The 27,662-nt window shown below is 37.4% G+C and overlaps 1 protein-coding gene and 1 long non-coding RNA gene across 2 annotated transcripts in view; one reads left to right on the top strand and one right to left on the bottom strand.

The window, feature by feature from the left end:
• pcdh15a (protocadherin-related 15a) overlaps positions 1 to 16,499 on the top strand; it is a 254,858-nt gene extending 238,359 nt beyond the window's left edge. Inside the window, 8 exon segments of the mRNA XM_084392191.1 lie at positions 3,671 to 3,692; positions 4,300 to 4,318; positions 5,096 to 5,128; positions 9,941 to 10,014; positions 12,642 to 12,753; positions 12,953 to 14,684; positions 14,729 to 14,811; positions 15,208 to 16,499. Of these exon segments, the coding sequence (XP_084248317.1) occupies positions 3,671 to 3,692; positions 4,300 to 4,318; positions 5,096 to 5,128; positions 9,941 to 10,014; positions 12,642 to 12,753; positions 12,953 to 14,684; positions 14,729 to 14,811; positions 15,208 to 15,789 (2,657 nt within the window). The 3' untranslated portion in view covers positions 15,790 to 16,499.
• Positions 16,500 to 22,035: 5,536 nt separating this feature from the next.
• On the bottom strand, positions 22,036 to 25,121 carry LOC311280097. The gene is made up of 6 exons (XR_014625631.1): positions 25,055 to 25,121; positions 24,194 to 24,246; positions 23,696 to 23,774; positions 23,403 to 23,558; positions 22,755 to 22,847; positions 22,036 to 22,640 (listed from the first exon to the last, which is right to left on the bottom strand). It is a non-coding gene; the product is annotated as an uncharacterized lncRNA (long non-coding RNA).
• Between the last annotated feature and the right edge of the window lie 2,541 nt (positions 25,122 to 27,662).

Below are 27,662 nucleotides of genomic sequence, written 5' to 3'. Positions count from 1 at the left end.
TTTATCAGATTAATCAAACTAATATTTGAACTGACCATCACTGTTTATGAATATTTAATGTTTAACCGGTGACGTGCTTCCTCGCAGGCGGATGTTAGTGAGAGAAGCTGTTATCATGATCATGTGACCTTGAGAGGAGTGATAGAGATTGTAATCAAATTTGATGAGGATGGACCTTATAATTAAAGATCACATTTTGTTTAATCAGTTTAGTTTGATCAGAAAAAAGAATATGAATGAATTCAATTATATTATCTATTAGTCTGCACTGTCTAAGTGATGCCAATTGGAAAGGAAGGTCACTTCAGAGGAAGAGCAAGTTATTACCTTTTGATTAAAGATTAGGAAAATACATTTTTATTTTGAATAACGAACACTGGTGAATCATTTACAATAAAACCAGGAATATGCATTAAGGAAGGCTAGAAACAGATCATTCTTTATATGTCTTTCTCATTTATTCACAGTGTTGGGGAAAGTTACTTTTAAAAGTAATACGTTACAATACTGCGTTACTCCCTAAAGAAGTAACTATTGCATTACTTGGTTACTTTTTATGGAAAATAATGTTACGTTATTTTTGCTGTAGGCTACATTTTCTCACCTGGGCTGGGCATGCATTTTATAACTATTCACAACAAAAGTGAAATCAATAAGCCTCAGACTGAAGGAAATGCAAATTCACTTTCACAAACCATTCTGAATTGCAGAAGAATAGGACTTGAGAAGAAACTTCAACACTCTTACATCAGCAATAAAAACAATGAAACACAAATGTGATGTTCATTTGAGCTTATTAGTATGTTGAATTGGATCATTGAAGGTCAACAGCAAAGACATCGTTTAATAAAGTGAGATTAAATAAAGTAAATGTGTTATTTTACATATTTAAGGTTTGTATAATATTCTGAGGAATACTGAATCTGTTTTTGTGAAAGTGATGAGTAAATGCTTGCTCACTTTTAGTCTAGAATTATAATAACCATAATGTTTACACAGCGCACACAACGTCTCTACAATTATTCAAGATTTCTCTCAGCATTGGGACAGAAGAGCTGTCAGTCAATAAATGGGAAAACCAAGTAATTTGTGTAACTTAGTTGAAAAAGTAACTCTGATATTTTATTGTACATTTAAAAGCAATGCTTACTAGTTATTTGGAAAAAATAATCTGATTACATAACTCACGTTATTTGTAATGCTTTACCCCCCCAACACTGTTTATTCACAGTGTCTCTCTCTCTCTCTCTCTCTCTCTCTCTCTCTCTCTCTCTCTCTCTCTTCTATCTTTTCTATCTTACTAACCCTTTTTAAAAGCTGTTAAGAGTGCCAGACCTCCTGAAGCTCTCCTGTCTCGGTTCAGTCCTGCGGATGTTTTTGCCCTTTCAGAAACTCGAGCAGTCAAGACTCACATAGAGATTAAACAATACAGCTAATCGTTGATGTGGCGCATGGCAGGGGGACGTTCACTCTGCCGTTCCCCGCTGAATTCACCCCATCGGGCGCGCAGTCAATGTTTCTCCATTCAGACCAACTGCTCCTACAACATCTGTGCACTGGTCTGCAGATGGCGTCTCCCTCATCCATATCGAACAATCTGTTTGAAATCTGTCATCACCACATAAGCAAATGCACACAGATTTAATAATGTATCATCTTCAGTTCTGAGCTCCTTTGAAATACACAAACATTGTGTTTGCTGTTGCACCAAGTAGTTAAAAAATGAATGAAATGAAATTACACTTATTCTAGCCACAACTCTTCAATAGACAACAAAGGACAGAAAATATGATCAACGGTTACATATGTTGCGTTATTTATGTGATCTGACTCTGAGGCAGAAAATTTATGTGCGAGCTGAATGGATGGACAGTATGTGTGTGTGTGTCAGGGCTTGTTTGTAGGTCCAGAGGAACGGCTCTATATTTCACATGACCTTCTCAGCACGATGAAAGCAGACTGTGAGGTCTAGAGAAATGTAATTAATCAATCGATGAGTCTGCCGTTGACATCACTAACCCTAATTCTCTCTTTTCTCTCCTGTGTTCACGTCTTTCTCACATCCTCCTTTCATATTACCTGCTCCAACCACAAAATAAAATGAATCTCTCTTGCTCTATTAACTCTTTCCGCGCCAGCTTTTTAAAAGAAAAGTTGCCAGCCACTGCCAGATATTCAGTTTTTTGAATATCTGAACATGCAATATCAAAAGAAACAACAGACCCTCTGCTTAAAATTTTTTTTTTAAAAAATCAACACTTGAATGTGGGTAAGTTTAATTAAAAAAGCAACATTTTGTGCAAAAAGCTGAGAATTATTTTTTTTTTGTCAAAGAAGATTATAACAGATGTAGTAGATTAAATCTATCAACACCCCAAAGCTTGCAATCCTATAGCTCGTCCTGGGTCGACATTTCATTCAGTAACGTTAGGCAGTTTTGATTTATGCTGTTTAATGTTGATGATCACGTTATTTTACATATGCATATGATTACAAATGCTATCGCTTGTTTCTGCTTCTTCTTCACATGTGTTTTGATCAGGAGATTCAGTACTTTTTCAGAAGATGTGAAACAGCGCCCCCTACCGTATAACAGTGAAAACACGGATAGCCGGAAATTTCAGTCAGTGTTGGGGCAGCGTATGGCGGGGAAAGAGTTTAAAAAATGAGAGTACCTCAAAAAAGTACTCTATTAATATCACTCATGTTTAGAGTTAGGAATTTGAACAAAACGTTTTCGGCATAAATATAAATAATACCTCATCACGTTAACACCATGGTGACTTGCAAGTGAACCTAGATGGTTATTTAAAGGTAGCCTGGCATAATGGTCTCCACGAGAGAGCATTCTTAGAATTGAGAAACTGCCTTTTCTTCCTTGTAGATTTGAAAATCATGCTTTCCCCCGTTATGGTTGAATCACGGAAGCTACACCAGTTACTTTTGCCAAGAGATTTTTATTTATTATTTTAAACATGTCTCAGACAGAGATACAGAGCAGAATAAGGCTATAGGTAAGGAGGTCTTCATTCCAGATTTTTCTGTTCCCCATTTCTCTATTCCCTCACCCCATCATGCCAGCTGTTTCTCCTTCCTCACCCCCTCATGCATCTATGTTTCTCTGGGTCAATACAGTAAGGATTGAGCTTATATACACCACTCTGGGACTTGCAACTTCTTTGTAAGGTAGCAAAACATGTTGCTAATGTTTAAAAATGGAATGTATACCTCATACTTATACATGGTACAATCCACTTTCCATATTAAGAAACTTCACTTCAGTGTATACATTTGTGGTACATTGCATCAGTTGAAACATTCCTTTCCTTGTAAAGAACATGCCATGCAGCTGAAGTATCATCATTAGTGGAACATCTCTCATTGAACATTACATTGCACACATACCTGTAAGCAAAATATAGCTCATCCCAAATCTCTGCTCAGCACACATGTACAACATACTCTGACTTCACAAAATCCATTATGAAATTATTATGAAAATGAATAAAGAAAAATAATACTAAAAAATAACATTAAACAGTAAATGTTTAGTCTTCGTTCCTGAGGGACATCGAGAAAGACATCACGTTCCTCCCCCACACACACATCCCACATCACTCATCTGTCACTCACATTCATTATGTGGGAGAGATATGTGTTTGTTTGACAGGGATATTTCATCATTTATTCAGGTAATGCACACCCTCTTACATCACTCTTTATTCGTGGGGTGAATTTCATAAAACCTGTTAAGAACATGTCCAGTGGCTTTTTATTTTATTTATAAGATTCACCCTATAGTTTTGAGGGTGTTTCTTCAGATGTAGTTCGCTTCGATCAACACATATGCTGCTCATTTGTCACACTGTTCTAATCCCTTGAGAGCCCTCAAATGTGACTTTCCTGGAAATTTTGTTTGTGTATAGGACCATTTATAGCTACTGCATATAGGTTGTGAGAGTGTGTGTGTGTGCATGTGTTGGTTTACTATTTATCAGAAAATGACGGATTTCAGAAATCAGATTAACATGTTTGTTAAGTCTTTGCTATAGGTAAAATTGCTTGTGTCAGGACTATCTGCGCCATTTCCCTGAGTGCATTTTTTTATCTTTCGAGTGCTTTCCCATTTGAACATAGTTTTCATTCTGGTCCAGCGATAAGAGAGTGTTGAAATGCTTTTTGTATGATAAAAGTGAGTCAGAATCCACAAAAACAAGACTGAAATCACTTAGCTAGTCAATAGATGTCACAATACCAGCCACATGTTATTCTTTCTAACACCTCTTTTTCTTTCTGCAGGCGTGGCATTGGCAGAGAGGTAAGTCAATCTTTTTTTTTCTTCACTATTAATATCACTCATATTTAGAGTTAGGAATTTGAACAAAGCCCTAGTATTAAACGTTTTCTGCATAAATATAAATAATACCTCATCACGTTAACACCATGGTGACTTGCATAGCACCTCTTATATTTCCCTTAAACCATGTAAAAATCAAGTTCTACTTTTAGTTGATTTAATTCATGGGTATTTTCTTTAATAAGTCGAAGGTAAGAGTGCCTTGTTCCCTTGTCACTTCAGACCGCCAATAGTGCCTTGAGGGAGACTTTCACTAGAATCTCAATGAGATGAGGGGAGCCATTAAACTTACATTTACACCTCACTAAGAAGTGTAAATTGAAGAGTCGTGTCTAATCTTACTTCTGCCTGCACACACATTTTGCAGCAAGAACATGTCACGTCAGTGTCTGAGTTAATGCATATAGACTGGCTATGCATGCTGTCAAACATGACCTTTTCTGACCTTTCAAGCACTTTAGCTCTTAAAGTTTGGTCTACTTCTTAAGATGGAACATTTTCCTTCATCTGCATCTCTGTCATTATCTTTCTCACCAGGAGCTTGTTCTTTCCCCCTCCCACTCTTTCCTGCATCTTTTTGCTGTCATGTTCTCAGTCTGATCATTCATTTTTAAATGTATGCAGCAACAACATCTCTTGCTATTCTCTTTGTCTTTTATTCTGTGCTGCCTCTCATGTATTCTCTCTTAGTGTCAAATCTTTTTTCTCCCCTCACTCTCTTTGTGACTGTGCCAGCAGCAGCTGTTGAGACCCTCTCTGCTCCGGCCTGAGGTAGCATCTCTGTTTTTCTGCATGCCTTTCCTTGGTTTTCTTGACAAAAGTAACACTTTATTTCAACGGTCCCCTTTAGACATTCTGTTGACTGTAATTAACCGTGCAACTACAAGCCAACTACTCTCATTAGAGTTTTAGTAAACTATCTGCTTATTATCTGCTAAGAATGTATTTTGATGCTCCCCCAACAGACATTCTACACTCGAAAGTTTAACTATGATTTACTAAATTTTTTTGGTGAAACATTTTTACACACACAAAAAATTAGTAAATTTTAAAGCTGTGAAATCAATGAAATAAACTGTATGAATTGAGTAAATGTAAAAAAAAAAAAAAAAAAAAAGTAAATCTGAGTAACTGCATCTGGTACATTAACAAATAAAACTAGCTGCGAAAGTTCGTCGAGACAAAATTTAAGTTGGCTTGAGAAAGTTTGGACCAGAAAGAATTTTTGCTAGGCGGTTGCTAGGATGTTATGGGTGGTTGCTGTGGTGTTGCTAGGCGGTTGCTAAGGTATTCTGGGTGGTTGCTAGGGTGTTCTGGGTGGTTGCTAGGGTATTATGGGTGGTTGCTAGGTTATTATGGGTGGTTGCTAGGGTCTTTTGGGTGGTTGCTAGGGTGTTTTGGGTGGTTGCTAGGCGGTTGCTAGGGTTTCTTGGTGGTTGCTAGGATATTCTGGGTGGTTGCTAGGCGGTTGCTGGGATATTTTGGGTGGTTGCTAGGCGGTTAGGGTGTTTTGGGTGGTTGCTAGGCGGTTAGGGTGTTTTGGGTGGTTGCTAGGCGGTTGCTAGGGTATTTTGGGTGGTTGCTAGGCGGTTGCTAGGGTTTCTGGGTGGTTGCTAGGGTATTATGGGTGGTTGCTAGGTTATTATGGGTGGTTGCTAGGGTCTTTTGGGTGGTTGCTAGGGTGTTTTGGGTGGTTGCTAGGCGGTTGCTAGGGTGTTTTGGGTGGTTGCTAGGCGGTTGCTAGGGTTTCTTGGTGGTTGCTAGGATATTCTGGGTGGTTGCTAGGCGGTTGCTGGGATATTTTGGGTGGTTGCTAGGCGGTTAGGGTGTTTTGGGTGGTTGCTAGGCGGTTGCTAGGGTATTTTGGGTGGTTGCTTGGGTGTTCTGGGTGGTTGCTAGGCGGTTGCTAGGGTGTTCTGGGGGGTTACTATGGTATTCAGGGCGGTTGATATGGTGTTACTAGGTGGTTGGTAGTTGTCACAGATGGTTACTATGGAGTTTTTATAGAGTTCTTAGCATGATCTTGGCATGATTTAACACTTAACTAATCACTATTAGCATGTAGCTATTCACTGCTAGCATGTTTAGCATGTTGGAAGTGCTGTTTGCTAGCATGAGTCAAAAGAGCCAAACCTCATCTCTATACGATGTTCTGATACAGAGATAAAGGTCTTGCAAAACGGTTGCTAGGGTACTCAAGTTTGGTTGCTATGGAGTTGCTTGGGAGCTGGGAGCTTTAAACTTAAGAAGTTTAAATTGGTTTAAAGTTTAAAGTAGTTTAAAGTAGTTTGAAGTTTATGACAGAGATAGATAGATAAATAAGTTAGATAGATACACACACACACACACACTCAGACTATCTCGCTCACACTCACTCAGACACACACACTCTCAGAGTTTATGAGTTTAGAGTTTATAAGTGTATAAATTGATGAGTTTATAAGTGTACAAGTTTTTGAGTTTAGAGTTTATAAGTTTAAATGAGTTTAGAGTTCAGAGTTTATTAATTTATGAGTTTAAGAGTTCATAAGTCTATGAATTCATGAGTTTATTAGTTAATTAGTTATTAAATTTAAGTTAATTAGTTTATAAGTGTATGAGATTAGAGTTTATTAGTTTAAATGAGTTTCATTGGCTAATATATATGGAACGGCAGTTTGGTTTAGTCTTCAAGGTGTTTAGATTTGAAGTTTTGTCGGTTGGTGAGTTTGAATCTGGATTTGAATTTTTTAGAACACCCCAATGTAAGTCAATGGGAGTTTTTCCGAGTTTTGATCGTCATTTTTAGGAAAACCGTAAGTCCGATCAGTCTGAAAAGATATAGCAACTAACTTCAGATCAGTTTGAGTGTCTGAGCCGAGTTTGGAGTATGTAGAGTTAAAGCTCTAAGACGAGTTTGAGTCAACAGTTTTTAACAGAAGAATAATAAGTTCAAGTACAATATCAGTAAGTTGGCTCTCTCAAGCCAACTTAATTAAGTAGAAATAATTTAACATTTAAACATTTAAAAAACAATATTTATGAGTAATATTAACTGTTTTTATTTCCTCTAAACCTTTGTAAAATAGGATTCCATACAACCACCAGTATACGTGACATTGGCCTTTATTGTCGATGAGTACAGCAATGCAGCATATTTAACTCTGTTTTAACATGTATACAATATTGCCTACATTTAAACTCATTTAACAAACATTTTAGGTTGCATAAATCAAGTGTAATCAACCGGTCTGTTATCCAATTTCCACCGGATCAGCGCTGGTTCTCGTGCCGGAGACGGACTCGTGCTCTGCGGGTGAACTTCGAACTTCATATCGCTGTCCAGTGTTTCACTCACACTGAAAAAAACATTAAGTAAAATTTACTTAGTTTTTCTTTGGCAAGTTTTTTTGCACGCATAATTTTTTAAGTAAATTTCACATATGGATTTAAGTAAACTCTACTTAACTAAGTTAAGTGAAAGTAACAAAGAAAATGAGTCATTTGAACTTGGTTGAGTAATATCTATTTAGTTGAAGTTTCCTTCGCAATACATTTCATTTAAACAATATTACATTGAAAAAACCACACTTTTAAAGTATATACTTTACTTAGAACCATCTAAGTAATTAATACAATAAATATTGTGTGACACCATATTTTCATATCAGAAGTTAAGCATCATGTGAACGCAGAGACCTCAATACTTTGTAGACAATACACAATGACGGTAACATTTGATGGATCGTTTTTGTGTTTGAATGTGTCATTTCGAGTAGAAAATGAACTCCAAATGACACAAAATGGCAAGTTACTAATCCTAACAACAAAAGCAATGATAAAACAGTGTAAATACAGCTGGAAACCAGTGCGAAATCAACCTCATTAATTATTCAAGGCCCCGTGCATGATGGGAACACCAGTATCAGAAAAGTTGAGTAATTTTACTTAATTTTATAACGTTGATATTTACGTTTTCATTTCTACACGCTTGAATTCAGTACTAATATAGAATTTACTTCGTTTTTTTAAATTCTTGCCTGATCTAACTTTTTCATGTAAATTACATTTGTTTTTTTCTGTAGTATTTACTTCACCACAAAATCATTTTTATCAGTGCATAGCCGAAAGATACTGCGAGCGACTGACTCCATATCCTGCCAATAAACAAACAGTGCACAGTTCTGAGGACATTTTATCATCCAAATTAATTATATTCATTTTCATTAGGAAAAAAGTTGTGTGTTTCATGCAAGGCGCGACTCTCGTCACATTACGCCTCTGTATGTTGTTTTGCATTAAACAAAATGATTTAAAGCACATTAATGATTTTATAGATAAAATAAAACATACACAAACCTGAATTTTGCACCAATTCTGCGACGCTGAGAAGAGAGAACTGTTCTGGACTGGAGAGAGTTCAAACAGCGTTGAGGGTGGGGGAGGGGTGCATTGTTTTAAATGAGTAAACTTACTCAATTTCTTAAGAGTGTGTTAAATATATTAATAATATTGATTTGAATTAAGTAATGTTTTTGTTTCTTGAAACAGATCAGTTTAATTCTCCATTCTCAAATATTTTGATAGAAATTTCACAAATATATTAAGTGTATTATAAATAAATAATTGGTAGTCGAGTTAGTCAAGAGTTAGTTGACATGTAGGTAAACATCACTTATAGTCAACAAAATGTCTAAAGGGGACCATCAAAATAAAGTGTAACCTTGACGGATCTTCTTCTGCGTATTTTAGATATCTCTTATTGAAGATCATTAGTTTATGTATGTTTATTTTGAGGTCCGTAGAGTATACAGTACATCAAGGAACAGCAACTGCATTCATCAAGCAAATTCATGGGGTCTTCAACTGCTAAATAATAACCTTTAAAAGGACAGTTCCCAAAAATGTAAATGCTGTAATTTTCTCATGGTCATTCCTTTGTGTGATAAACAGGCCAAAATCTAATATTCATTATTTGCTAAAAATCATAAGGGTGAGTAAATTATGACCCTTTAAAATGCAAGATTCTTTTGTAGATAAATGTCTAACACTTACACTACCACTAAAATAAAAATGAAGAAATTAATAGGCATACTTTTATTCGCCAAGGATATATTAAATTGGTCAAAAATTACACAAAAGATTTTAATAATGTTAGAAAATGTATTATATAACTTTCTATTCATCCTGAAAAAAAATACGGCTTCCACAAAAATATTAAGCAGAACAACTGCTTTCAGCATTTCAACTCAAATGTTCTTGAGCACCAAAATGTGCTTTCATTAGAGTTATTTCTAACGGCTCATGTGACACTGAGGACCGGAGTAATGATGCTGAAATCGGTATGAGCATAAGAGACTCAAATACATAAAAATAAAAATAAAAACTACCTCAAACATTGTAATGGTAGTGTAGCTAGATGTTCATTTGCATTCCCTGGTTAAATTAAGTTATAACAATGAGCGAATAAACACACTGTGTGCCAGAAACTGTTAAACAGACACTGTTATTGACTAGATAGTAAATTGTGCACCAAACCCAGACTAATTTTTGTAGACTGTGTGAAGATGAAGTCTGACATCTGTCTTTATGTTTGTATTTTAGGCTCTCTCCATGGAATCGGGTATCGACCCTGGGCAGGATTACTATTCTCAAGACTACTACAGCTACGATCAAGGGTGAGTTTCATATATTCAAAGCTAGGGTGTATTTGTTACAGCATTTTCTTCCTCTCTTGAAGATCAAGTATGTAATTTCTGGCCCCAATACAGTAGCTCCCTTTCTCTTTGTCTGTCTCCTGTGTCCGTTGGTTTTTCATCATCTTCGATCACTTCAGTTTTTATTTTCTTTCTCTATTCCAATTTTCACAATTGATGATAACAAAACACCTGGGCACAAAAAGATCCAACCAGAAAAATAGAGACAGACTCTCCATGTGATTTTAGGCTAAAAGACTAAGATGCTTGTTGTGGGTACAATACATTAACTGAGCATATTGTGTCTGCAAACAGAAGGAGACAGCAGAAGAGAGAGAAAAAGGGTGTAAACACTCTCAAATTGACACATATTGTACCATTCGGAACAGATGCTGTTGCAAATGTTCAAATGTTGATCTGCATGGTTTAAAGTCAGCCCTTCTGAGGAGATGCTGGAAGCTTTAATTAGATTAATGTACCCTTACCTCCACACTGCCGTCTTTAGCTGAGCTCAGTGGATTCATTAAGACGTGAGGCGCATGTTTTCTACTAAGACTTTCAGACCTGAGTTCAGTGTTCAAAGTGTAATTGCATCCTCTATTACTTTCGGTAGAGTAATTTGAATTTTCCAGCAAGAGGAGCAGCAGATGGTCTTAAGGCCTCTGTAGTGCTCTGAGCGTTAGCTTTGAGCACCACAGAACAGATGATTTACTTTAACGTCAAGATCAAGATCTCTAATGATAGAGGACTAGGGCTATTAATTGACATTTTAAAATGAATAGCACCAGTCCAGGATGTTGAAAGGTCAATCCAGCATTCCAGTCATGCTAAAATACACATTGTAGAGAAAGATATAATAATATAAAAATAAAAAACTGTTCACCTAGCTATTAATCTTAGCACTAGGTTTTCATATCAGGGACTGTATCTCATAGAAAGCGGGTTCCCAAACGTTTCCATCGCTGGTTCACGTTTGGAGCATTAGAGTAGATGAAATAGGCTATGTCCATTAAAAACTTGAAACACGCTTGCTCCGGTCCAGATATGAACTGTGATCCACGCTGCGAGTGTTGTCAAACTCATCGCAGTGTTTAGCACATAAAATGTTCTCATGCTCGTTCTGTTTGTACTGTACATGTGAAATGCTATTTACAGACATATTTCCTTTATGAGTTGGAAGGTAGCCAAATGCACGGAAATGCAAAGAACGCACTCTTACGACCATTTCTCTGAAAGACAACAGCGCTGAGTTGAACAGAAATGACAGATATTAATGAACAGACCTGCAACAGCCTTTCGTGACATTTGAATTATCCAATGTAATCCACACAAGTTGTTTTACGAGCATGCTTTTCACTATGAAACACAACGCATATTTATGTAATTACATTGCAAGCAATAGTAAAAAGTTTTTTCAATGCTGTTATATTATTGCAGCCCCAGACTAAACTGTTTTTGTGTGAGTGTATGTGTGTGTGTTATTTAGCGAAACGTAAATTTAGCTGCAACCAAGTGACTTTGTGCGACCACCTTTTCCCTTTTTGCGACTCGCAGTTTGAAAAACCCTATCCTAGAAGGTTGGCATTCAATGGATTTCCCAGTAACATTTTTAAAAGCAATTTTATAAAATGAGCAATGCAATGAGAATTCCCTCAAAATTGTATCTGTTTGTGCACTCTGGATGTCAAGGTTTTCTTTGTCCATATTCAAGGCCTATGAGAATGAAGGATGGCTTTGATTCCACATACATCAAGGGAGAGAGTGGGAAAGATAAGTGTTGCACTTCTGTCAGACTAAACGGCACCTGCTTTCAGAAAGGCCCGTCCTGCTGAAGATCCAGGACTATTTAGCTTAGGAATATTTAATGGGGGGTTTAGCCTTTAATCCCTTGATCACAGAGGCTGTTTGTCTTGTGTGGGTGGAGTTGACTGATGTTGATTGCAAGTGTAATGAGGCATCTGATTTGCCTTTTCCCATCTTGAATAAACACTTCAAACCTTTTTTCAGACCTGTTGGAAATCTGATCTCCAAAGTACTCAGAATGTATATTAGCTTTGAATTAAAGGTTCACATCTGTTCAATCACATCTGTTTCTATGACAGCCATGCAAGTAAGTTTTTTTTTAGAAAAGCTTATTGTCTTTTTGGTATTGAATTTAGAATGCTTTTTAAATAGCAGGTCAATTCCTCAATTTGAATTGAGGTAACAAACAGGATGCAGAATTGCTATTCAAATTTTAATGTAAGGTAGTTACATTACAGTTCAATTCAATTAAACTTAATTCAATTAAATGTTCAAGACAAACCTTTTCAAAATAAAAAAGCAACATTTGTCAAGACAAACTTTGAATTTTGTCTTGACGAAACCTTGTTTTTAAAGATTTACCTTTAGCCAGCTAGGAAACATGTTTAGGTTTGCTGACATCAGGTTGGTTGAGATGTCTTTGGAGAGTAGGGTATAGGAGAGAAGGCATGTGGTTAAAGAGATGGGCTAATTCCATCTAGTGGAAATGAGCAAAATTGAAATCACTTACTACACCTTTAATATTGTTCTGCACAGCACAATAACTTGAAGTTCACATGTTGTAATATTTCCATTCCTACATCCAGATATGATCCCTATCCGCCCTACGGCAGCCGCAGGAGGCTGATCACACCCATGTATGATGAGTATGGAGAGGCCATCGTGGAGGACGAAGGATATTACTATGGTGGACCAGAGGTAATCTTACACATTCATTCACAGACAACTTAGGATATGGTGCATTTATGTTTTCTTTTGTTTTATTACTCATAATCCTGTCATCACCAATAGAAAATCATTTTCATTTCATGCATTTTTTAAAACGGGTTTGACAGTTTCATGTAAACTGTAAACTGTGATTAATGAGATTGTTTTAAAAGAATTGATGTCACAACAGGGTCGGGGAAGAGGGCGAGGTGGGCGAGGGAGAGGTCGCGGGCGTGGAAAGCGTGTGGGATTCCAGGATTTCCCACCAGAGGATGAGATTGAACAGGCAGAGTCTGAGGTTCCTGCTGAGGAGCCAGCAGAGTCTGAACCTGAACAATCCAAAGCTGCAAAAAGGCTGAAGTCTGTCATGAAGCTCAGCAAGTTCCTCGCTGCTGGGAAGAAAACTGAACCTACCTCCCCATGGAAGAAGGCCAGGATCTTCCCAATGATGTTTGGGAAAGGGAAGAAAGACAAAGATTACGCCAAGCTGACATCTGCACGTCGTATCGATAGTCAAGAGAGCTTGACGGGTGGGCAGAGCACCACTTCCATTGATGGCACGTCCACTGCCAGGAGTCGGCTTGGGAAAGTCCTGAAACGCATTAATCTGGCAAACAAGCTGCAAATTAGAAGGAAATCACAGAGCAGCATCAGTAGAAGCTCTGTGAGTGAGAAAGACGAGTCTGCAACCGAGTCAGAGAGAGAAGAGAAGAAATCTAAAGTGTCCATCAGTGTCAGTGAGCCTGAGGCCAGCGGGAGTGGATCAGAGGCAGAGAGCCGAAAGAAAGGCTCAGACGAGGAGGAATCGTCCGATAGGAGCAGTGTAGTAGGCTCCACTGATGACAAAGATTATCTGAAAGTGGATCTGGACCGAGATGATGCCAATGAGAGCACAGTTGATTCTGAATCAGAGCCAGAAGAACCCGGTGATTCTGATGAGGAGAGTAAATCCAAATCTGGGACTGAAAAGTCAGGAACCGAAAAGGATTCCGAGGCAGAGTCAGCATCTGAGAAAGAATCTGAAACCGAGAAAGGGTCGGGTTCAGAGGAGGAATCCGGCTCGGAGGAAGAGTCAGGGTCTGGAAAGACCTCAGGAACAGAAAAAGAGTCTGGATCTGGGACTGAAAAATCAGGAACCGAGGAAGAGTCCAGCGCTGAGAAGAGTTCTGCCACAGAAAAGGAGTCTGAGGAAGAGTCTGAAGAAGAGTCTAAAGGAACAGAAGGGTCAGGATCCGGAACGGAGCCGTCTTCTGCTCGCTCATCAATGAAATCATCCCGTACTGAGGATTCCTCGGCACGTTCGAGTGCAGGAACTCGGAGCAGCAGAAGTGGAAGTGTTTCTGGTAGTGCAAGTGGTACTCCGAGTGGCACTCCGAGTGGCAGTCCGAGTGGCAGTGGATCAGGTGGCAGCTCTAAGGGTTCTTCAGCCCCGTCTTCAGTAAGGTCATCACAAGCATCAGTGTCTGGTGAGGAGAGCAGTGGTGAGATGGGGTCAGCGAGTGGCTCTGAAGAGGCATCCGAGACAGAAATGAGCGGATCTGCTCCATCAGATGCCACTGGATCAGATGCTGTTTCTGTGTCCGACAGTGAGAGAAGCTCTACGAGCTCCAGATCAGCAGCAGGAAGCCGACGCTCTCGCAAGAGCATAATTACCCGATCATCCCAGGACACCATTGATGAAGAGAGTGAGGTGGAGGAAGAGGCTTCTGAAGAAGAAGAGGAGGATGAAACCCCAGATGAGAGCAGAGAGTCTGCCAGTGAGATGAGTGAAGGATCAATGTCACGGAGGTCAAGTGTGATCTCAGCGGCAGGAAGTGGAGGCACGCCGTACGCCACAGAGAACAGCGTGATGGAGAGTTCAGATGAAGCATTTGGAGGCCTCTCACCCATCACAGAGGTGGATGAGGATGCCATAACTTCCGGCAGTGGCTCAGCATCTGAGAGTGGCTCTATGATTCGCTCAAAGCAATCAGGAACCGAAGGAACCACGGAAGTAACAGATGCAGATTCCGAATCAGGAGATTCCACAGCTTTCTAAAAAGGGGCCAAGTAAGACTTAACTGACTTCTGTCATGGAGTGAAGAGATTCCTTTTCTCACAGTCTTTTCTCTTATTCTGGTGTGTTTTGGACTGCATGGAAGTGCTGAAAATGGCATGCCGTTCACGTTTCTGGTGTCCATCTCTTGAGTGAACTTACATTACCATCACTGCTAAACTGTGTTTTTCAGAACATTTATTTTAATCCTCTCATGTTTCCTTTCCCAAAAACCTTATCCCTTTGAGTGCTTTGATATGATATTGATACCATATGTGGGGCAGTCAGTTTGCTTCTCTATTCGGGGTGAACACAAGATTCATTTTTACCATTAGTTTCTACCATTCCCACCTGGGGGGTTTCTCTTTGATAGTTGATTTATGTTTGTAATTCTTCTCTCTAATCTACAGGCTGGCAAAAAAAAGAGGGTCAAACTGGTGTTTGACAGAGAGCACGACACAACTTCAACAGGAGAGGACAGTGGGCCGGATGTCACACGCAATCGCATACCCAACGTCAGCAGCCACAGTAACATCAACGGATCAGTATACCTTGCCCAAAACGGTACCATCATCCGAACACGGAGGCCCCCTTACCCCAACAACTTAAAACTGGGCTCACCAACACGATTAGGCAAACAATTTAAAAAACTAGATAAGCTAGGTGTCACACACGAAGAGCATTTACCTTTAAATGGAACGGAAGACAATGGGTCTATTATCGGCACAACCACTGACCATTCCTATGTTACTGATCACAACCTCAACTCCAAAGAGTGTAGTATAATGGGCCTTAACAGCACAGGGCCCAAATCCAACATCGATAAAGCCCGTTTGGAGCAGGATAGGGGGAACTGTGAGCAGGAGTCCTCAGTGGACAACAGGGAAATTAAAGATTCGGTAGAATCTCCATGTGAGCAAACACTGTCTGATGAAGAGGAACTCTGGATGGGTCCCTGGAACAACTTACACATACCAATGACAAAACTCTGATTTTTAGTTTTGCTAATGCTGGTGGTACTGTTTCTATTTAGTTTCCTTTCTAGTCTTTTCTATGTTTTATTTGGGTTCCTTGAAATATTTTGTTGTACACACACCAGACACCGACTAAGAAATGTGATTCTTTTATGAGGAATTGTTTTTTTCCTTGCAGTTGACTATATTTCACTTCTTATTGTAGTTTCAGATCAATTGTTGTGGAAGACAGGGCTATTAATTCAGTACAAATTCCTTTGCCTCAAGTCAACTTTTTCCAAAATGTATAACTGTATAATTGAAATGATTAGATATTATCAGATATGATTTTACAAAGAAAATGTAGCCGATTTAAACAATTTAGAACGCGTGTCAATCACAGCTTTGATTGAAGAGTATTTTTTATTAATGAGTCACGCAACGGTTGCTTGAAAATTCCCTAAAAATCAGTATAACCAGTGATGGCTGCTGTACATTCAATTATTCCTCATGTTTTTTAATGGATGTATTTTTTACATTGAGAATATATATGGTTGTAATGGCCCTAATATTTTGAAGAAAAAAAATATTTACATAGATCTATAAATGTATACTTAAGTATAATACAGTATATGTATTTTGATAACTTTAACTGTTTGTTTGTTTTTTTCATTCTTCTTTTCATCAAAAAATCAAATTAATTAATTTATCTTGTTTTTTCTTCACTTTTGAGTTTTGTTTTTTTATACTGGTCAGATTGTTTGAAGCTTTGATTTATTATTATCATGAATAAAATTTGTGAACAATCCAAACATGTTTGTCAATAAATTAGCTATTCACAGACATTTTCCAAGTTAATGTTCATACAATGGAATGTCACTACAGTAAAAGTCTCGGTAAAAAGAGTTTTATATACTGTGTGTATATATATATATATATATATGTGTGTGTGTGTGTGTGTGTGTGTGTGTTAACCTGCTGTGCTTTACTGGTCAGTATATATAACAGAGCTTTTTCATATGAGAAATAAGTACACAGAGGCTTACTCGGATGAATCACTGGGCATCAATATTTATCCCAACAATCTTTCATCTGTCAATCAAAGGCTGACCGCTCAGTCAGATATGAATATTTGTCCATCCACATTATTACAGCTGCCTGGGGAAAAAGAAGAAAGTGTCTCTGAAAATTGAGAGTACTAGAATGTTCCTTGATGCTTATGACGTCATGTGAAGGTATCTTTACTACAGTAATAATAACAATTAACTGGACTCATAACTATACAATGGTTATTTCTTGTCTTCTAATTTGCCTAGACACGCAATGTTCCAAGAGTGCTTTTATTTAGTTTAAAACTTTATTTTCATTCTTAAAATGCTGTTACTTTCTGATTTCAGAGTACCGGAAACATCTGTTTGTGATTACTAAGGTTAAACTTCTATATTTGACTTCCTGTTTACCTGCAATCAAGTAAAAAAAAAAAAAAATCTTAAATGATTAAAGCCTGATTGTTTGGTTACAGCTTTTCTAATTTACCTGCCATGTGTCTGCATTTTCCACTATTTTTCATACTTGATTATTTGCATAATGTTGTGTTTATGCATTGTATGTGTTTGAATAACATCATGCACATACATATGTGAAGTGATTGACCGTTAACTGCACAGTTCTACGTTCACCAGCAGAGGGAGACACACACTATTTACCCATCCACTCTTCTCAGAGCTGTGATGGACATTACTTACTTTGCTTATCAACGCAAATCGCACAGACAAGGAAAGGGCAGAAGTTTAAACAGATGTTAATTTCTGAATTGAAATCATACTCTGATTACCTTGATGACCTTCATGTTTCTGAGTAGATTCTTAAGGGTGAACTTAGATTTATTAATTGATTTGTTTAGCATGTTAAAATTCTTAATTCTATCCCAATAAATTGTGCAGTCTCAACTTTGCATGTCAACATCCTGAAGAGCATGTAAAAAATGGGATTATGCTGGCTGTGTTCAGGCTTACTTCTGCTTTTCTGATTGCTTTTTTTTTTTTTTTTTTTATAGTATGTGAACCAGTAGGCATTATACAAATGTTTGATAAAATAATAGCTATGTTGTTGTCACACAAATTAAAAATATGGCTATTTTGCCTTTTCCATTCTGTTTTGGGGAAAATGCTTTAAAAACAACTTTAGGCAGTCTGATCAAATACCAAGTCAAAATGAATATGATATAAATCTCATCTGTTCATCACACTGGAAAAGGAAGGTCATGACTGCAACATTTATCCAATTTTTATGTGGTGCATGTTGAGATATATATAAGTGTTACGGTATTCAAAGTCATACATCCTGTTCTCGTTTAAACAATTGGGTATTTTATTTATTATAATAATCATTATTATAATTGGGTCTTCAGTGTTGCTGAATAATTATAGTCACGCATAGTGGAATACGAAGGCCCACCTGTCCCCTTATTTTCGTTCCTGCACATGTGCTGCAGTGAGCCGTGTTTGACTCAAATGGGCTCTGACTGTGAGCTGCCTCCTCTCCTCTGGCTCTGGCTGCTGTTGATGCTTGAGCGTGTGTGTGGGCAGATGCAGGTTGTAAGCATGCATGAGGAGGGAGAGTGTGTGCACATTTGTGACCGGATTGTGTTTGTCACGCAGGAAGGTTCAACATCACATAGAAAAAGAGGCAGAAGATCACCTCCTAGTGTTAGCACGGATTTATATGTTTGGAATAGCATACTAAAATACTACCTCTGGAGAGTGTGTATACTGTGCATACAGTAGTATGCAAGATTTCTGTAATACCTAGATGATACAGACCTACTACATTTTACAAAATGTGGAACATAGCCTATACTAATATCCTACTCTTTACTATTTCTGCAGTATTAGGTATGCTGTGCACAATATTCATATTTTTGTGTATGGGTTCTCCAGATGATGAAGTAGCCTACTACATTTGATAATATGAAACTCCATGGACTGTATCCCACAATCCGGTGCACTTGAAACTTGACTTTTCCATTTCCAGTGTGATGAATTAGACTAAACGTTAGTAATTTCTCTTCAATATTTTATGTAGCTGACATACAGCATTGTTTTACACAAAATTGAATGCAATGATGCAAAAAAAATAATATAATAATAATAATTGATTCTATATCCAATGCAATGTGCCTGACACATTCAACTTCCATTCCATGGCGAATGAGCCATGATTTTGTCTCTGCACGGACAACAGTGCATGTGCAATTGGTTTGTGCACTCAAAGACAACAGGTCCACTAGGTAGTGTGCATGATAATTTCAGTTCTGCAAGACTATCCCCAGGTTTCACAGACAAGCCTAGTCCCAGACTAAAATGCATGTTGTATTAACTGAAAGCAACTTGCACATCTTAAAATATGTGAGTACCGATGTTTTGTCTCAAGACGTTTCTTTTCTTTTATTTTATTTGTTTCTCTCTTTTTTTTAAGGCATATTTATTAAAGCTACTTAAATGTCCTTTGAACTAAGGCCTAATCCGGGCTTAATCTAAGCAGTGTCTTTGAAACCGGGCCCAAGTGTGCTGTTGGGACAAAGCTTTTCTTGACTTTGGATGTCATAAATCGTTTTTGCACTAAATTCTGATAAAAATGCAAAATTACTTGGTAACCCTGATTTAAACAAGCCATGTGATGAGATCATATATATAGATATAGATAGATAGAGAGAGAGAGAGAGAGAGCAAGCTATTTGTTTATTTGGAATTCACTAAGTAGCCTAGTTCAATATTTCTAGAATAATCTAGAAAAGGCTGCTGTTTTACTCAAAGGTACACTATTTAACGTTTTTGTTCAAAATTTAAATAATGAGTCAATAGCCTACATCATCAATCCTTCTTCCAAAACGTGTTTTTGCCTTACCCTGATTCACTGTGGTAAGCCGATTTTCGCGGGAAATTGCGTAGATGGGTCACTCGCACGTGTGTCTCGTCATAGAGATCCGGCTACTCTGTGTGATTGGGGATGGAAATATTGTAGTTTAGTTGTCAACGAGCGAGAAAGGTTGACAAGGAGCAGCTTATCTCGAACCTCCGGGAAATCACTCGTTTAAAAATAAATAAATAACGCAGAACAGAGGAGAGTTTGTTGGCAAAAAAAAAAAAAGAACGCGACAAAGCTCATAATAAAACGAGAAACAACGTTGGCCTGGCTTTTTGGAGATGGCGAGAACTGAGGAATTTGAAATGTTGTAAAAGCAACGCAGAGATGGTGTTTTTATTGCTCAACAGGTGAGTAGGCTATTTTATTGAATAGATAAATTGCCAGCTCTCTAACAGTTTATTGTAAAACATTATTTATGTTGAGTCTTTCGTAATGGTTGTTGTATTGCGGTGCTGGAATTAATTTTCGATGAAGTAATTATACCATCTCTCTATTAATGAGTAAAGCCAGAGAATGTCTAATAAGGCGAGAAGTTTCACTCTCAGTACACTTCCGGCTTCTGAACTGGTTGCAGTTCCACTCTGATTCCATATGAGGGCGCTCACAGGACGAGTGCAGAATGAATGGAGGTCTATGGCGCTATACCAACCAAAATCCACTTTTCTCAGGATATCATTTTTTGTCTAGTAATTTGAATGTTGTATTCGAAAGGAGATGCAAAGAAATTACACATTGCTGGGTGTTAGATTTTTTAGAATCACAAAAAAATGTTTTAAAGTGTCAATGACGTCATACACATCCTACGACCAGAGATACTGCTTTACGGCAATCCTTCAGTCACTTTGGTGCTTTCGCGCTCTGCACTTTGTTTTCTCTCGAGGCATCGACAACACAGCTGACACAGGTAAATACACGTGCTAGACGAGTTTTTGTTTTGTTTGCTTCTGGTCCCGCTTCGGATGCCACGATGCCATCAAGCGGTATCTCTGGTCGTAATCAGTCCTTCACTGACCAATCAGCATTCATTAGCGGAATGTTAGCATGTTATGGGCAACAACTACTCTACCTGTAAGAAATCGAAAGGACATAAGTACTCGTTCATTCAACTTTCGACCTATAACCCATGTTGAACTTGCAAAACTTACACTCAAATCTGAGATTTCTCAACGGCAATCGGGTGAAAGAGACACATTTAGCCGTCTAGCCCCATAAACTCCCATTCATTTTGCACTCATGGGCGATCGCCCCCAGTGGAACTCTGGTGGAACTACAACCAAAATTCGGTACACTGTAAAAAGTGAACAGTTGGATCAACTTAAAAAAATTACTTCAATTGGTAACACCTAAAGAAATTAAGTTTTCTCAACTTAAATTATCACGTTTTATCAACTTCATTTCACTAGGTTAATCACACTTATATTATTTGAGTTCATTCAATCCTATTATTTACATTAGTCTAACTTAATTTCTAATACAGTTGGATCAACTTAAAAAAATTACTTCAATTGGTAACACCTAAAAAAATTATGTTTCCTCAACTTAAATAATTATATTTTCTCAACTTAATTTCACTAGGTCAATCACACAAGACTCAAATTGCTTTAGAGATATTTATTACCATTAATTCATTTATACGCTAACAGTGTTTTCCATATTACAAATTTTGGCACAACAAATATGAACAGTTTGTAATGATTTCTCAATGAAATTTCATTTACTGACACACTTTACATCCATAACAGTCTTTTTGCAAAGTTGTCTTTGCAATGCATATATTTATAAAAAGATATATAATATAAAATAAAAATATAAAAAGTGGTTATGCCCTTTATAATAGGATTAGTTCACCCCAAAATGAAAATTTCCTAATAATTTACTCACCCCAATGCCATCCAAGATATCCATGTCTTTCTTTCCTCAGTGGGAGAGAAATTATGTTTTTTGAGGAAAACATTTCTGGATTTTTCTTCTAACAACGGACTTCATTGGTGACCATCGTATTTAAGTCCAAATCAATGCAGTTTCAAAAGTCTTTGAAGTGTTTAAACGGGCTGTACGCGATCACAGCTGAAGAAGAGGTTGTTATCTAGGAAATTTTCATTTTGGGGTGAACCAATCCTTTAAATGAGCCACCTAAAAACAATTAAAGGGATAGTTCACTCAAAAATGGTTCAAGTTGTTCCAAACCTGTATGAGTTTCTTTCTTCTGCTGAACACAAAAGAAGATGTGTTGAAAAATGTTGGTAACCAGACAGTTGACCGTACCCATTGACTTCCAGCAGGAAAAAAAACAGACTGAAAGTCAATGGGTACGGTCAACTGTCTGGTTACCAACATTTTTCAACACATCTTCTTTTGTGTTCAGCAGAAGAAAGAAACTCATACAGGTTTGGAACAACTTGAACCATTAAGTGTATTTAGAAGTGCTTTAGAACAGCTTACAGGTAATGCACTAAACTGAGCCATGTTTTTATACCCTTTCACCAATGTAAAGGGAACCAATCACCTACAGATTCGAACAACTACACATTCATACTAGACATATGACTGAACAAATGGATAGTCTCACAAACATAAGAACACATGAAACAAACTAAAACAGAGACATTCTTTCAAACACATATGCACATTCAAACATTACTGCGAGTTCACTGTAGTCTCCTGAAAAGACTTTGAACTTTGGGTGACATCTTGTGCTGATCGAGCTGCAAGAGAACTTTCTGGAATACCTCGAATGTAAAGCGAAGTGGTTTTGGATAAGCCAGATTGATGATGTATATCATCCCGAGAAGCAAGGCACAAGCTGATGTGAACGAAGGCAGTTCATTCAAAACTTTAACACCCTCGATGACGACACCTATGTCAGCCGGTGGTTAGTGATGTTCTCCACCCTCCTTCCGAATAACATACACCGCCATGGTGAGCTGCTCCATCTCACCCTCGCAATCATCTTGTTGGTTCTCCTAAAGTAGTGTACATATTTTTTTTTTTTACATTTTTCGTTCATAACTACAAAACACAAATTTGTACTTTCTGAAAAATTAAATAAAAATAGAATATGCGGACTTTCAACTCACAAGGCACTCCTTGATAAGATCTTGCGGATTTTCCCCCAGGAAAACGATTAGGGCCTTCAGGACACACTCTCTTTTCACGTGAATGTTTTCAGTCTGTGAAAAAGCAATTGATAAAAAAATTATTTTTCTTATTTTAAAAATTCAGAGTAATCTGTAATAGAGAATAGAGAAAAGTCCTCTGTGATTCATATTATGCAAGTCAATGGCTACAGTCACTTTGAGAGTCAAAAATAATAATTCTTGCATAGACCGATCGTTTCGCTTCATAAAACCTCAATGAATTGTCAGGACCCACAGGTATTAATTTTGTTTTGCCTCTGTTTTACTTTTTTTATTTTTTTACTCTTTTTGACTTACATTAAATGAATCACAATGGACCACAGTTTCAGGTAAAAAAAAAAAAAAAAACTTCTTTACGGTTCTACTGAAGAAAAAAAAGTCACCTACATCTTGGATAGTAAATTAACAGCATTTGTTTATTTTATGAGTGAACTATCACTTTTAAATTGTCCATTTTGATTGGGTGGTGATGACAATTTCAAATTTCTATGCTATAAAACAAGTATTTAACAATTAAATGTTACTGTTAAACATACTGTGACTAAAATAAGATTGTGTAGTTGATATTAATTTAAAACACAGACGTACCCGATCCAAAATGTGAAAAATTGCAACAGTCTTCTCACGGGTTGCTCCTCCTTTGGAACGTATTACTCCGATTAGTTGACTCATGTATACATCTAACTGTGCAAAGAACGTGTCTTCCAGTGGAACCGCCGTAAGTCTATGGAACTCTGCACTGATCTGAAATCAGAAAAAAACAACAACAAAAAAACACTGTCAACAACAGTCTCAAACTGCACATGCAAAATTGTATTATATCAACTCAAATAATGTATTTAGCCAGTAAAACTAGAACTTTAACTTATTTTTTCAATTACCTCGTAATGTCTGAAAAGCGCAGGCCACCTCGCCCTGAAATCCCTGACACTGAGCTCCTGGTTCACTACCTCCTGCCATCTGTAAGCAAACGTAAATATTTTATAACACAAACTCCTTTCAATGCAAGTCTGACACAAGAAAAACTGACACAAACACTGTTTAAATTTGGTATTGTTCATATTAAATCAGCTAGTACTTGTGCACCTTTTACATGCACAATACTGTATGTCACGTCATGTACCGTAATCATTTTGAGCTTCAAAATTGGTTTACACTGTATGTACTAACAAAAGAGATATTTTTCTGAAAACCAAATAAGGCACATGCATTCAGAATGTCATAAGGGTGAGTTAATGCAAATTTTAGTTGGAAAATTCTTAATGAGGATAAAATGCAAGTCAATAACATTAGATGTAATTTACTCAAACATATCCAACATTAGTAATTAATATTATCTATTATAGAATAAATTACTTAAAATAATAGAAATTACTTACCATGTAACGTTATAGCAAAGTGTCCTCCTTAAATATTAAAAAAGCTTTCGGTTCTAAGGGGAGTAAAATTTTGTAAGTTAGTATTTAAGTGGTAGAAAATGGTTTGCTACAAGTCAAGTAATTAATTAATTAATTGTGAAAATACTAACGTTACTATTTCTACAAATAGAAATCATAATTTTCTACTAAAGAAAACCCTGACATTTTTTCCTGGATGAAGCTAGCACAGAAGCACAATGAGTGCGTCTCAATCCGCTCCCTAGTTCAGTAACTTAGTCAGGGCACTGATCAGGGAATCAGGCAATGGGCTGACTCCCTGATCAGTGCCCTGATTGCTTAACTAGGGAGCTGATTGAGACGCACTCAATGACTTTAATCATCATCATATTTCTGGGCGAAAAAATTTATCGATGAATAAATCAGAGCTAGCAAACGTTTTCAAAGACAAATAAAAGAACAGACAAACATTACTTTAAAAGCATACTCAATATTTTACTGCAGGAAATCAAATTCAAGCATTTTATCCCACTCCCCGAGCACTTCCCGCCCAAAGCATTTCCAATATCTCGCGCGGCACAGACGGTTAAGGAGGCATCAATTTAAAAAAATAATTTTATACACACACTACCAAGATCCAAACTGAACACATTTTTATAAAACAAACGAGTAAATGCAACATATTGTATACATAGAACATGTTCAGTAACGCTATATCGCAAACGTACGTTCAAACATTCGGTTAATTACGATTTCGTTAGTATTCATGTTCACAAACAACATTAATTAACTCATAAACAACTAAAACACACGTCCAAAAGTTGCATTTTCGAGTATATTAATTAAAATAAACTTCCAACCTACCTTTTTCATCCGAGTCCGGAGAGAAAGAAAATGGCGGTTGTCAGTTGAGGAACAGAAGTTGAAATCAGGCTCGTGCGTCATGACGTCAGAAAAAAACGTCTGACGCGGAGATCCCTTTAAAGGGAAATTATACTTTGGGTGAAAGTGAGATATTTGAGTGTCTGTGAATTTCTCTGTGCTCAAGTTGAATGAATGTACAATAATCAATTACGATTAGGAAAGCAGAAATACTAAATAAATAGACTCAAATAGTTCTAGTAATCCAACTTAGACCCATGTTCACTTTTTACAGTGTACAGTAGGACTTAATAGGGAGTGGGCAGGCTCTCCGTAGACGGGCTCTGGTAAAGCTAACGTCTGCTAGTCAGCTAGAGCTCATTTTCATCTAAACTGGTCACAGTCACGCAGAGCCGAAGCACAGCCAGAACAATGTTCTTCCGCAAAATGCATTCAGTCTTTTTAACCGCTAGAGGGGCAAAGGTGACAGTTGACCTTTAATACTTTAATGGTCAAAATAATGTATACATTTACATTATGTTGCATAACTTAAGTAGTCCATTCCCATCATTGTCTCTCCCCGCAGTATACCTTGATGTCTAGATCAAAACATTCCAATAAAACATATTTTCTGTGTGACTAACACATAGAGCCGCTCGCAGGCTCATGTGATAATAGGGCTTCCAGGAAGCGCGTGTGTTTTCAGCCAGCGCTATGTGTGAGGTTTGCTCAGGTTTGATCAGGTGCTGTAGGTCAAGTCTGAAGAGGCTGTTATCTCTCTCCTCTCAGATGAACCTCTATTGCATGTTTCAGAGCTGCTATTACAGCTCTGGCTTATGATTCTAATTACCCAGATTATATAATTAGCTAGTCAATGTCTGCATCCTGCAGGGGTGAAGTGCGCACGCAGGTGTATATGAAAGAGCTTGAGGTTGCTTGTGCTTTAGGAGGAATGATCATCTTTTAGTAAGGCCTGTGACAGACAGACAGGCTGAATTGCTGCTTGTGAGGTGGTTGAGGGGTAATTGTGTGGTTTCGATGCTGCAAACTAATTTTCACAAGAGAAAACCACACTGCTGAAAAGAAGCGACTGTTCGAGCGTCAGACAGAAAAGCTGTAGCCCCGGGACAGACAGGAGCTGTCAGCATGATTCTCCTGTGTCCTGCTTTTATTCATGTGTCAAGCAGTTTTTCTCTCTTCAGATGGTCTACAGACGTTTGTGCAATAAATATGAAATAGATTTAGTCTTTTTTTTTTTTTAAGATAATTTGCATATAGTGCAAATAATAAGATGGGGACAGGGAAGCGTCTTTTAATTGTGACTTTCTCACAATTGTGACTTCAACGTCATATCTCACGATTTAGACTTTTCCTCAATTGCCTGGTTTATATCTCAAATGTCTGACCTGTTTTTGTTATAAACTCGCAGCTATGAGGGGAAACAAATCTTGTAATTGTGAGATGAAATTAAAGGGAGTTCACCCAAAAATGAAAAATGTGTCATCTTTTATTCACACTCATGTTGTTCCAAACCTGTTTGCGTTTCTTTCTTCTGCTGAACACAAAAGAAGATATTTTAAAGAAGGTCAGGAACCAGACAGTTGATGGACCCCATTGACTTCCATAGTATGTTTTTTCCTACTGAAGTCAGCTGCTGCCGTCAACTGTCTGGTTACCAACATTCTTTAAAATATCTTCTTTTGTGTTCAACAGAAGAAAGAAACTCTTACAGGTTTGGAACAACATGAGGGGTGAGTAAATAATGACTATTTTCTTTTTTTGGGTGAACTATCCTTTAAGGTGACCAGATTTCTGCAACGGAAACGGGGAAATTGACTAGTTCAGTGGTCAAAATATAATTTTAATCTTACATGTTATTATCTATGAAGAAAGGGAGACAGAACAGGTGTGTAAATTTTTTGTTTAATTGTTTTTTAATTGTTGTAGGTTCCATATTCAACGAGTTTGTTCTTTTCTACAGATAACATTTTCTCACAAATGACGAATTCATTTTCACAATCTTAGGCCTATAATTAAAAAACATTCAATTCAAATGTTAATTTTATGTTTGTGCTTTTAGAATTGCATCTTAATTATCTCTAATTATTATTATTATTATTTTAGGCTCATCTTGAGAACAAAGCATGTGCTTTCTGCACATGCGCTTGTTGCAAGTGTTGTTGGTTTCATACCTTGATGTGCTTTTACCCACAAACCTTCGGGAATGTATATTGTGTGCAAAACACTCCCACACCCTGCAGGCCCTGTTAGGCTATAGTGCAGTACATACTAACTACTTTGATTTAACATGAATAGTTATGTGACTGACTACCTTAAAACCAATAAAGGTGTCTAATTTAATAATTGATTGATAATACAGATTTTTTGTTTTTAAGGGATTTTAATGATGACATAGTTTGACTTTTTAAATCACAACTGCCAAGTGCATAGACCTTCTAGCACATTTGACACATACAAATACATACTACTAGGCTAAAGTGATGAGGTGTGTGTGTATATATACCAGTCACCAGTTGCAGTTCAGGCTGTTCTAACTTGCCGTACATTTATTCCTCTGTTAAACGAGTGTGTGTCCTATAGTAAAGCAGAC

Source organism: Rutilus rutilus (genome assembly GCF_951802725.1).
Source record: "Rutilus rutilus genome assembly, chromosome: 20".
Classification (NCBI taxonomy): Eukaryota; Metazoa; Chordata; class Actinopteri; order Cypriniformes; family Leuciscidae; genus Rutilus; species Rutilus rutilus.
Note: the sequence above shows the minus strand (reverse complement) of the source record. Positions and strands in the feature narration are given on the sequence as shown.